This window comes from Prunus persica, chromosome G7 (assembly GCF_000346465.2).
Source record: "Prunus persica cultivar Lovell chromosome G7, Prunus_persica_NCBIv2, whole genome shotgun sequence".
Lineage (NCBI taxonomy): Eukaryota > Viridiplantae > Streptophyta > Magnoliopsida > Rosales > Rosaceae > Prunus > Prunus persica.
The window spans coordinates 20,689,255-20,702,246 of NC_034015.1; the positions used below are offsets into that span (position 1 = coordinate 20,689,255).

General features: G+C 36.3%; 2 protein-coding genes and 1 pseudogene across 2 annotated transcripts; 1 reads left to right on the forward strand and 2 right to left on the reverse strand.

Annotated features, from left to right (window-relative positions):
- On the forward strand, nucleotides 612-1,432 carry LOC18769262 (uncharacterized protein At1g15400). The gene has a single exon (XM_007202717.2). It carries the CDS (start codon nucleotides 860-862, stop codon nucleotides 1,199-1,201), a length of 342 nt encoding a protein of 113 aa, XP_007202779.1. The 5' UTR covers nucleotides 612-859; the 3' UTR covers nucleotides 1,202-1,432.
- LOC18769813 lies at nucleotides 3,922-5,419 on the reverse strand. The gene is made up of 2 exons (XM_007203662.2): nucleotides 4,932-5,419; nucleotides 3,922-4,196 (listed from the first exon to the last, which is right to left on the reverse strand). Exons 1-2 carry the CDS (start codon nucleotides 5,364-5,366, stop codon nucleotides 4,041-4,043), a joined length of 591 nt encoding a protein of 196 aa, XP_007203724.2. The 5' UTR covers nucleotides 5,367-5,419; the 3' UTR covers nucleotides 3,922-4,040.
- On the reverse strand, nucleotides 9,071-10,320 carry LOC18770756 (annotated as a pseudogene).

Sequence of the window (12,992 nt, forward strand, 5' to 3'; positions counted from 1 at the left end):
ACTGGTCATCCAATTTTTTTTAAAAAAGTTTTCATTCGTACCAAAAACAATAAATAAAATAACGCCGACAAAACAACCAAAGAAAAGATGACACGAAAGTTTTCCGTGTCCATCTCCAAGAAATGTCCAAAAATTCACAAAGTGAAATAATTTTGCATTAATGTCCCAATTTTCAAAGCAAAGTTAGAAAGGAACAGATGTCCAACAACCAAGGGGGAGAATTCTAGCCATTGGCAAGAATTTTCTTGCCACTCTTGACAAACTTGAGTTAGTTTAGTAACGTTTTTTTGTCTTTTATTTAAAGAGACATGGAAAATATAGACTTTTATTCGGGTATGGTGCATTGAATCCCCTACTTTTGAAATTATTTTTTGTTTTTCGTATTAATTTTATCTATTTATTAATTCTTCTTTTATTTGTAAAATTAAAATAAAACAACAAAAACACTACCCAAACCTAACCCAACTGCTCTTAAAACTGTTGAGAATCAAATAAAAGTCAAACAGAAAGAAGAACAAAAGCAAAACTGGCAAGGTAATTAATTAATTAATTAATTGTTTGGCATGTATGTTTTAATCAAAAATTGCAAGGGGGAAAAAAGTAGACTGAAATACGACATTTCAGATTTCACACACACATTTGTCATTTTCTCTCATCTCTCTCTCCTCTCTCTCTCCCTCCTCTCTATCCCAGAAAAGTCCAAAGCCATATAAAAAACCTACCATTATAGCCGAGTTCAACTTCAACTTTCGCATCCCATCCTCCATTCCACAGAAGCCTCTAGACTCTAGAGAGAGAACCGAGCACATCAGAAACCAACCAAGACCGCAGATCAGAGATTCAGATATCATCACATCACATGGCTGAGGGGCTGCAAAGGTCTGAAAGCACGTTCAGGAGACAGGGGTCTTCGGGTTTGATTTGGGACGACAAGTTTCTACAGAGGGCGTTGAACCAAGTGGAGGCCGAAAAGCAGCAGGAAGCAGCTCAGCAGGCTCAGGCTGCAGAATCTGGTGCTGCGGTCCCCACCATGGAGCGCAGCCGATCCAACGGCGGACGGGGGTATCGGACGGTCAAGGTTTCACCACAGGCCACGGACCCACCCTCCCCTAAAGTCTCAGGCTGTGGCCTCTGCGGCGCCTTCGGCAAACCAAAGCCCTCGTCAGCGCGTCGACCCAGATCGAATAAGCGAAGGTCATAGAAATTGAATCTGTACTTAATTTCTAGCTGTTTTGTTCTGATTTGTTTTGTTTAATTCAACAGTGCATGCCCGTTTTTTCTAAATTTTTATTTTTCGATGTTATTAAAGGATTGCGGGAAGAAGGGGGGTTTTAGGGTGATTGTAATGTAATGTTGTTAAAAGTGTATAATTAATACTTGATGTGTCTGGTGAGCTACAATAATATCCATTAAAATTCTTATTTATGCTTCATCCTTCTTCTTTCTAATTCTTTGGAAATCTTCACTTTCACTTATGGAGTGTTGTTCCTAGCTTTCCCAAAATCTAGAACATGTGTATTATCAAGTTAATTACTAGTTAAGCTTAATGCTGTTGTTATTGTGATTTTCATTTTTTATATATAAAAGCGATAGTCTAAATTAAACTAGTCGACGGGGAGGGGAATTCGAACTTAGGCGGAGGATGGTACACATATTGTGTTGTTCATTATGAATCTGAATGAGTGATTGTCTTTTGGATATTGGGTGAGGTTCTCAGTCTTTGACGAAAACAAAATCAATTAAAATTATGAAACAGGTGAATTACACAATTCGAATTCGTGTTGATAATTTGACAAGTTGTCCATGGCGGTTTTCAAACAAAATAGGAAGCGAAGGAAGTGCAAATTTGATGTATTCAACAAAGTTGGGCTTTTTTCTTAAAAGGATTTTGACTTGTTTTCCATGTGAGATAAGAGATTATAGGTGGAGGATGGTACACATTGCATAATAATGCATACACGCGTTACCAGCATCTTTTTTTTTTTTTTTTTTTTTTCTCATTTTACCTTTATAATATGATGTCTGAAATTTGCAGTGTGTGATTGGTGTGTTTGGTAAATAGCAACTTTGTTTTTATTTGTACTGATTTTCTAATAATTATTTGCCTTTAAAAAATTACATTAAATATTTTATTGCCGGCCGGCCACCATGCCCATGTATTCTAATATTATTATTGCCTTAAACATTAAAACAAAAATGCTTCAAAAAATGAAGACCAAAAGTCAAATCTAGTACTTGTGATGATGGATTAGAGCTAAATTTGAGCAAGTTTAGGCCAACGGAATGTGGGAATATTTAAGATAGGAGTAGTTTTGAAGAAATTTTACAATTTGCTCAGTTGGTCCCAGGCATAATAATTAATTAAAGAAAGGTGTGACAAGTTGACAGCTAATAAACATCAGCTAATTCGTCTTCTAATTCAATTTTCTAGGCTTGCTTTCATTTTAAAGTCAATAATCAATAATCAATAATCAATAGGGTGAGTTGAGGGCAGTAGGGCTTCTTAGGCCACTCGGCTTGCTGGATTATAAGGACACGTAAGGAATAAGGATAAGGTGCACCGAATCAAATTATAAAGCTGCTTTATTTTTTTCGATTTTGACAATACTATTTTCTGGCACATATGCGAGTAATTTTTGTATGCTCCGGAGGTTACAATAAAATGTATTAAAAAATAATATCGCCTAGTTTCTTTAATGATCATATTAAGAATCCACAAGATAAGTGTATAGTTTTTTTTTTTCTTTTGAAGAAAGTAATAATACAAAAATATTGTGTATCACAAGTTATATGACACTATTCAGCTTGCACAATTTGTTACGAGAAAAAGATATTGGTGTCATATTTAGTAGGTGTAAGAAAACATATTTTTCAATTTTCATCATTGTGTTTGATTCTATTTGGAGTCAGAATCAAAGGAAATGATGAGTCATTTGAAAGACTTTCCATGACTTCAGAGTTGGTTCATATATGAATATGCGGAATTTCTGTTTGCATAAACATATACAATGTCCAAAACCAGCAAAATTCCTTCTACTTAAAGCTTGGTTATGAACTTTTAAAATAAAATAAAAACTTGGTTATGAATACTTAGGGATAATAAAACTAATAAGGCCACCACCATTTTATTATTATTATATGCTTGGACAAATAGAAGCAGCCAAATTAGCAAATTAGCAAAAATTAGCAATCAGCAGCAGCAGCCGCAACAGAACCTCACCGCCCCATCATATTCTGCTTTGGACAAATTCAAGAATCCAACGAAAACACAGCAGCAGCCACCCACAAGGGACCACGAAAGGAAAGCGTCATACCAATCTGGCAAACCATACTTGACTCCTATCTCCACCTTTTCTATTCGTTTTTCTCCATAACTGCTCATCATTGCTCGCTCCATCTCTCCTAATTACTCCACTTCTTTTTTATGTTTCCCCTTTAATTAATTAATGTTTAATTCTTCTTTCGGCCTATAGGTTTACTGATAAATTCTTTCATTCTATATGACAGTCACATTGTCACGTAGTGTTATCAATTTATTCATGTTATAACATGCGTATCTATTTAATAATACTATATCATATGTCCACGACATAATATATTTCAAAGATCAACACTGCTACACCATATGACGGTCACATTTAAGTATTTTCCCCATAGCTTCATATGCAAGACATGAAATGAATATCTCTAATTAGAGTCAAAAGTATCTCCAATGATATGTGCATCAAGGGTCATAATTAGCTTTGCGGATGTGTTTAGGTGAGCTAGGGTCATGATTAGCTGTTAGTTCCAGCGTCACTGCCACTGGTGGTGATCGAGCCAGCATTTTTATAAACAAAATATTACCATGAACCCAATAACATATATAATGCATTGGTCTTCACAGACCAAATAAGTCCAAATATTATATATATATATGTGTATTTCAGAATAATAATTGATATATTATGCACACTCTAAAATCCTCAGTGATACAATACAGTAATTAAATAAAGGGATTATCTGAGCTCACAAAACAGAAAAGAATAAATACAGAAAATTCAATCCTGGGCTTTCTGGATTTTAGTTCTAAACAACAAAATGCAGAGTTTCTCCATTGAAAAATAGAGGAAACAACCTGTTGAATGGGTAACGAACGACCCAAAACCCGAGCCCACGATGCAATGCCATGCCGGCCCATACGTTTTATCAAACTCCTGCGCAGGAAACAGAGAGCCCCATGATTAGTTAATTAATCACCGCTATTTCTGTTTAATGGTTATTTTTTACTATTCTAATGTACTACGGGAGGGAGGGAGTTCGAACTTGGGTGCAATGTGATCAAAACACGTGGGGTGTTGGAAGCTGGAACAGGAGGAGTCCAGTCCCAATTAGCAGACAAGTGGACAACTAGTTCGGAAAGATGTACATGCTGATGCTGCCAATCTGGATCCATTGATACAAAGAAGAATCAAGATCCACAACTCTCATCAATGAGAATTGCTTGTTGTAGGTCAAGTGGCCCCACTGAGAGAGAGAGACACACAGAGAGAAAGAGAGAGAGATGGTGCTGTATTCTCAGAATTGAAGCACCAAGCAAGAAATATACATTACATATCTGGTCAAGTCAGTGACTCATTGACTCTGTGTGTTCCCATGTGGCCTGTGGGGTTGTTTATATTTTTCATCAAATCTATGAATATGATCACACATGAACCCAATCATCCAAAACAAGTCATGAAATTCCAAAAAGAAACACCAAAGAAAACAATTGTATGCATCCCAGACATTTGTCTTGGGCTCTTGCCCCTCCCTCTTAATTATCATCACAAGTTACAACACAACCCATAAATCTTTTTATTTTTATTTTATGTTTTAATTAAAGGAATTTAAGAACAAGATGAAATTAGATGTAGGAGAATTGAATTGGTAACAAAACCACACATACATACCTTTTTTAAGTTATAAGCCATGTGTTTGGAGCTAAACTTCTCCAAGCTGTCATAAGTTCGCCTTGCACTGCGAAAGGCATGGACTTGCATGAAGCCAGGCATGTCAGAGACCAAGACTTTGACCTGAAGAAACTCAGCCACTGATACCAAATTTGTTTCCACATGAGACACTGACTTCCTTGCTGCTGCCTCCACCACCACCACTTCTCCTCCTTCTCTCCCTCTTCTTCCTTGCTGCTGCCTCTGCTCATCTTGAACATCAAACTCTGGACGTGGTTTTGGTTTTCTGATGGATAAATTAAACCAGTTACGTAAAACTGGTGTTTTACTTTTATCCACCGCCATGGCAGCACTGGGAGGAGGCTTTGATTCAGGCTTTAAGTGACGTCCGCTGTATGTACTGGACATACCTGCTTTCTTCTTCTGCTTCTCCATTTCAACCCTCGGACTCAGATGACTCTCTGCATTTGTTATTGTGGTACCCTAAAAATATATAATGCGAGATGGATGGAGGGGTCTGTTTGGAATCACCAGGACAATCAAAAAGTATTAATTAAATGGTTGATTAGGATGGTAACATTATTTATAGCAGCAAACCCATGTGTCACTGCCTGTGATTGTGGATATTTAAACTGTTGATGAAATTGATAATTTGGTCACATCAAGTTCTTGTGCAACAGATTTCAATTAGTAATGATAATGTGTCGTTTCTCGCTCATATCATTTCGGATTTATGCTGAATACTAATTGATCCTAGTCATTTCGGACATGATCTAAAAAATTTAGATTGTCATCTTTAAATAAGACGATGGTCTAATTATATTGTATGTATCTATTTGTATCGATTGGGTAATTAAATAGCTGATTTGATTATCGTTCGTGTTAATATGTCGTATCATTTTACGAGTTTGTTGTGACTTGAAATTATTAGTGGTTCTTGTGGATGTTGGAGACTGGCAATTACTCATTGGGGCATATTGGAGTCCGATGGTTTTGGTTTTGCAGACAAGAAGCAGAGGCCCCCAAGAGCTCCCTGCCTTGTACCGCTTATTTTGTTAGGACTACAAAACAAAATGGTCGCTGTCTTTGCTGTGTCCTGTTTTTATTTAATCTGGAGTATACACAGACAGAATACATATATAGAAATTAAATTACATGAATTGACAGCACAGATTTTGTATAGATTTGTAGCTCCTACTTATGCTAGTTTATATTTTACAACCACCTTTGTTTTCTTCAAAGTATTATTTTCCCAAAATTAACACGATCAACAAATTTCAAAAGATTCTACAACGAGCCTGTTCAAGATAATAATTTTGTGAAAAAGAAAAGGAAAAGAGGAAGAACCGTGTTTTATTTTATTCTTTGTTTTTTGTAAGATGAGAAATGAGAGGGATGAGGAAGAAGAGAGGAAAAATACATAAAATTACTTCATAGTTTTATCGCGTTGGTTTTAGAGATATCAGTCAATGAGAATTGCTAAGCATCACCATGAACTGCGGGTCAACATGACAACATGTGCTATCTTTCTTCTAACATGCTTAAAGGTATAAAAGTAATTCTTCGAAATAAATTCTGTTTTATTTTTTAAAATTTAAAAATCTGGGACCAGTTTTATCTAGATCCAAAAATTTTGCATGGTGTTTTTTTATAAATAAATTGGTTAGGACATAGGGTCGGTCTTGAGTTTTTAAGGACCCAAAGCGAAAATAAAGAGCTTGCTTCCCTTCCCCACTCTTTTTACTTTTCCTTTCTCGCTTTGCCCGTTCCTATTGTGTCACTCTTATTTTTTAAGCAAAAACAAAAAGAATTAACATGTCCAAATTAAATAAAAATTTATCATTCAAGATAAATAAATGATATTAATTCAAACTTCAATATAAAAAATTTAAAACCTAAGGATAAGTCTGTTAGATTAGAATTGAAAATTTCAAAATCTTAAAAAGTGAAGTTTCACATGTTCGAATGTTATCTTAAGAAACCAAAGTTATCCAAATTGTTATTTTTTTTTAAAAAATTATTAAATGAATATATAATTTTTTTTAAAAGGGCCCCCAGGACAATGGGCCTAGGGCGGTTGCACCTCTTGCCCTTGTCCAGGGTCGACACTGCTGAGACATAGTTGCACTTCCTCATAATGTCTATTGTTTAATATAACCAATAGTCTAAATTATAACGAGATGAGAGTTTTTATACACACTACCAAAGTCCATAGGATTCGAACCTAAGACCACTAATATACAAATCAATGTAATTTTCACCGGATTAGACTCAATTGACTCTTCATAATGTCTAGTTATAATTTTAAGAATTCGCCAAACAACCTAACCCAATTTAAAAAATATATATTATATGATTTTGGGATATGAAAACATGTCTACTGCCCCCTAGACTCAAAAGTTTAGCCGGTTTGGAGATACACATCCAAAAACACCAAAAACCCATATATAAAATGACATAATCACCAACATATCTCTTTCCAAATTAAATTTCACATACATTGTGGGGCTAGCATAAGCATGTTTGTTAGAGTAGACAATTTGACATTGATGGTATGATGGGAGAGGTTGTATTTTAGTCTTTAGAATAATGTAGTCTCCATGTGGTGGTTTGGACTTGGAATCTTGGAAGCTCCAAGTCAGGCTCCCATATCCAAAGGACATTTGTGGGCTAAAAGCTAAACAAACAGACCTTTCAGTGAGAGGTTCCTATAGCAAGGGGAGCCCTAAGTCTCATTCTCATACATTCATGAACAGTGTGTGTGATGTGTGAGTGAGGACCTGAGATTTGAAATTTTGGTGAATGTGGGCTTCTTATATAATCCAAACCATCCATTTTACCACTCAAAGCAACTCAAAAATAATTGCTACATCAACATTTCAAGCAGAAGGGAATTTAAGTAGATAGAAATTGGTTAGGCTTGCAGAGAAAGAGACAGAAAAAGACTGTATGATTGTGAGGTTTTAGAGGAATAAATAATCCAATTCAATCCCAATTACCAAACATGACGTGAAAGAAAGCGGATTGAATAATGCGTATTCAATAGTATACTAAATTGAAGTGAGAGTCAGAGTAGGTGATGAATAAAGTCAATGAAACAGTTAAGAGAAAGAAAGAAATTAATGTTGAATGCAAAGAACATGTATCATATGACTAGTGTGGGGAATTATTTCATTTCCTTAAGAGGAAGAAGAAAAAGAAACCTGAGGTGTAGTTAGGAACCACACTTGGGAATTACTTTACTGTTTTTGAGAAACAATTGAAAACTTGTTGTCACCTTTACCTTTGTATGTTATTGAAGATTCTCTTGTCAGTTAGATGTCACTCATCAAGTCATCATGGTGCCCAGTTCTTTCTTCTAATCAATGCATGCTAGGCATTCACTCATGATAAAAATTAAAATTATATTCTCCTAATTACAAAATTTATGTGTTTTTTTTTTCTTCCTATAATTTTCTATGCATCAAATCAATGCTTGTATTGTATCTCATTTTGTTGCTGTCATGCAAGCATTTATGTTTTAGAAAGAGTGGTTGAAGAGCTTGAACCAAGTCATGAACCATTTTATTCTACTGCAATAGTAGTATTAAATTTGAGCTCATCTGCCCCTTTAAGTTCAAAATATATAGCTTGCACATGCGCCATTGCCATCCATTTTTGTCTTTCTTCTCCTCCTTGACTTCATGGGGAAATTGCAGAAATGGGTGCTCCTTGCAGCCCAAAACAGAACAGCGTGGCTATGAGATGATGAGATGCACTTGCTCTATGTTTTGGACTGAAGGGAGCTCCCAGTTCTTCTGTTTTCATTTAAGCAGATGTCCTTATCATCCTGTGATGTGCTGGGTAAGTTTCATTTTACTGCCAGCTTACATATTATGCCTCATGTTTTTGGTTTCCCTTGCTCTTATAGGTAAGATCATTTTCATATTTGGTTACTCAATCAAGACAGCTAGAAAAGTTAAAACACACAAGATTTCAGGCTATCAACTAAAAATAAAAAAACTAGATAAGTTTTCAAGTTGGTTAATCAAATTTTCACATGTAAGATCCGCACCTTACAATTTATGAACAAGGAAGGTAATCTTCCTTGATGCGTATAGAAGGGAGGCATGCCATCTGCTGCTGCTGCTGCTGCTGTTGTTGTTTCTAGGCATTGCAATTGACACGTGTGCAGGGCCTGAATGGCTCTCCCGCGAGGGGTATTACGGGAAGGTTGTCCCAATTACAGATCTCAATCATAGTGGCATCAGGGATTCAGGGTCATGGAAGAAAAGCTGATCAACGTAGATTCCACCCTCCTCCACCCTGCGCTTCACGTACTCTATCTCCATCTCCTTCAAATTTTTCTCCACTGTGACCATGCTCTCACACTAAAAACAATTCAAATGTATTTCTAATCATTTTCACTTCACAAATATACTGTACACACGTAGAAGATACATATAGAGAAAACTCCTATGCGGTTATATATATATATATATATATATATATATATATCAGTCCCCTTCTATTGAGGGATCCCTCAAATAAAATTATTTGAGGGACGCCCTTTAGGGTATCCTACAATTTTTTTCCCAATGATCCAAACCATCTATTTTTTAGGTCTTCATTCATAGATCATCCTTACAAAAAATTAGACAAATCGGAAACCGTTTCGACATCCAATTGTGTCTTACAAAATCAATGAACACGGTACTTCAAGAAAATGCTAAAATTTCAATAACTTAATTGAGTGGTCAAATGATATCGGATTCAAGTGATTTTTTGTAGGGATAATCTTTGAATGAGTATCTACAAAATAGACGGTTTGGATTAGTGAAATACAATCCGGAGTGGGGCCTACAAGGGGTGTCCCTCAAATAAGCTTATTTGAGGGATCCCTCAATGGAAGCTCTCTGATATATATATATATATAAGCACACAAAAAATGAATAAAAGACCTAGAGAGAGAGAGAGACGTGGAAAGAAATGTGGTTATCCTTGGGGTTAATCTGGGTGATCTTCTTGGGTATCAGGGTCTTCAGATTGGAGAAGATGTATGCCAATGCCATAATTGAATAGCCTACGATTCAAATGTCACAGAATTAACCAAAAACCAAATTAATACTCCATATTTATAATGTTTCAAAAACAGAGTAAACCAATTCAATAAAAATGAAGGGTGGTTTTTGTTGGTTTTCCAAGTTCTTATGAATTATACCATGCACCATTAAAGTCAAAGGAGCCAGAACTCCTAATTGGGAAGAACCCAAGAACACTCTGGTAGAAATCAAGGGATTTCTCAACTGATCTGCACACCAATGAGATGTGATTCAAGGACTTCAAATGCAGCATGCTTTCTTTCATCATTTCATAACACTCTATTTCTCAACTTGGAAAATATTACGTGCAACAAGCAAATAGAGAGAACTGGATTGAAGGCTACAAATTCGGGTTTAAATTAAATAGAGTTGAGAGGAGAAAATGGCGGAATGATGTATATATATATATATGGCATGGGTTTTCTGTTCTTTTCTTCTCTGACAGTCTGACAGGTCAAGTTTCAGATAGTGAGATATCTATTACACGTAGGTTCCACGTTACGTTGGTGACTCCATTACTCGTTTCTTCTGCTGACACGTAAGGTCCTTCTGATTCTGAAGACATTTTACTCCAACCAAGTTGCAGTTGCAGAGACGAGGAAACTTCTTATTTTGAATGTAATTTTACACAAACCCAGGTCAGACCAAATGTTGGCGAGAGTAAACACACACCCACTAATTAAAAGGGAAGATTATTATCCTTATTCACAGGTCAAACTAGAGCGACTGATAGACAATAAGCTCATCTCTGATTCTGAAGTATCGTAGAGAATACAAGGCAGAGACCAAGCCATGGCCGGGTCTCCCGTTGTCTACATTTGGGAAAGAACAAAAAAAGGACACGACCCGCCCTGGCTTCCAAACCCGCCCAGGCCGCCTAGATTCGCTCAGACCGCCTAGGCGCCGCCTAGATCCGCCTAGACTTCCTAGGCGCCGCTTAGATCCGCCTAGACTGCCTAGGCGCCGCTTAGATCCGCCCATACCACCTAGGGGCTGCCCAGATCCGCCCAGACCTCCCAGGAGCCGCCTAACTACGAGTTCGAATCTCTATCCGTGGGTACCATGGCGTCCAATTTACGTATGTTTCTGATTTTGCAATTTTTTTTGTTTGTGATTACGTGGAAAACGATTATCAGAGAGTTTCTTCTAAGGATTTTAAGATTTTATAGCATCAGAGTTGTTATCTTAGTGGAGATTTCAATAGCTGAATGACATTTGATGGTTTTCATAGAGAGAGTCCAATCCAATACAATCAACGCAGCAACCGAAACTAAAGAAACAAAAATTGAAGCTTGAGTTGAGAAAGAGAGGCTCAAGACCGAGTCTTTGATGCTTGGAAGCGCTTAATGGCTGTGGGTGACTGCGAGTGCAAGCTTGGAGTTTGTTTCGAACATAATGGCTGTGGGTGACTGCGAGTGCAAGCTTGGAGTTTGTTTCGAACATAATAAAAACGTATAGCCGCGCGGCTATACCTTTAAACTATTCGAATATATCTATATAAATAGTATAGCCTGGCGGCTATACCGTTAAAATAATATATTTAAGGAGTACAGCCGTTCGGCTATACGTTAAAATAATATATTTAAGGAGTATCTCCGTCCGGCTATACGTTAAAAAAATTAGAATATATTTAAATTGTACAGCCGCACGGCTATACCTTCAAAATAATTCGAATATATTTAATGCGTACAGCCGACCGGCTGTACCGTTAAAATAATATATTTTACGCGTATAGCCGACCGGCTATACCGTTAAACTATTCGAATATATTTTAATAGTATAGCCGCTCGGCTATACTCTTTAAATATACTATTTTGTCATATTATTTTAAGGTTTAGGGCTAAAATACCACTTCAGCAAATTGGGCTAGAGTTCTTTCTTCAATTATTTTATTTATATAAGTGATATTGTGGAATGAGAATTTAAATTTTTTCTGATACCTCCCATTCTAATGATTTACGGCTATTAGCCCATTGCGCAAGAATAAAAAATTGATTTTATTTATGAGAAATAATACCGGTTAAACGCATAAATACAACAATAAAAATAGGGATCCGCCAACATTTTGTGGATAAAAGATTGTTTAATTTCATAGTATAAAATTGTTTGTATAAGAATTTACTTTCTAAAATGTACCCAATTACAACTTTTTTCTCATTGCACTTGAGACAACCCTGCTCTTCTGCTTTGAGATACTTCAGTATATTCTTTGCATATGGAAAATTGGATACAAAACATTCTATTGAGACAACGAATAGAAGAGTTGAAATAAATTGAAGTTATCAGAGGTCATATGGCATTGATAAATACGAACTATTCTAAATGAGATTTCAAACAACGTGTTAGATGAGAAGAAGCATCTCATTCTTACACATACCATACCCATGTGCGCATGAAATTCCTAATGTCAAGAGGGAAGAAAAGTGCAATACCTCTCTTGTATCTTGCAAGCGTAGGAGATCCAACCTTTCATGAGGATGCTGGTTTGATAAAGCGGCAAGCTGCATCCAATCATACATTAATACCGGCAATCACAGCCCACAATATACTCAATTTTAATAAAGAGAAATATAAAGTTACCCAGAAGCTGAAGGTTTGAGTCCTGCTGAAATGGCCCTATATCTTTTTAGGGTAATGTACTGTGGAAAGGAAAAACACAAAAGAAGAGCTTCTCTTGGAGGACAAAAGGAAAAAAAACAAAACAAGATAAACAATATACAGGAAAGAGGCATGGACTAACAACATTCAAGGGTGCTCAGCATCCCCTATTAACATCTCTAACTAATCAACTGATATGCTAGCTGTAGAATGTACCAATATAAACAAGGCAGAATGCCCAATTCGTACTAGCACTCATCTTTTATCATCTAAGCGGTCCTTATCCGCTTTATATCAAACTCAGGTTCAGTATTGTCCAAGCCATAGTAAGCTGGATTAAACATCTGTAGAAAACTATGCTCATGTAAGATTTTGTACAAGC

Coding starts and splice junctions, on each gene's coding strand:
- LOC18769813 (XM_007203662.2), bottom strand. CDS start 5,366: ATGGAGAAGCAGAAGAAGAAAGCAGGTATGTCCAGTACATACAGCGGA. Junction 4,197..4,931: donor TGGCTTATAACTTAAAAAAG/GTATGTATGTGT, acceptor TTTCCTGCGCAG/GAGTTTGATAAAACGTATGG.
- LOC18769262 (XM_007202717.2), top strand. CDS start 860: ATGGCTGAGGGGCTGCAAAGGTCTGAAAGCACGTTCAGGAGACAGGGG.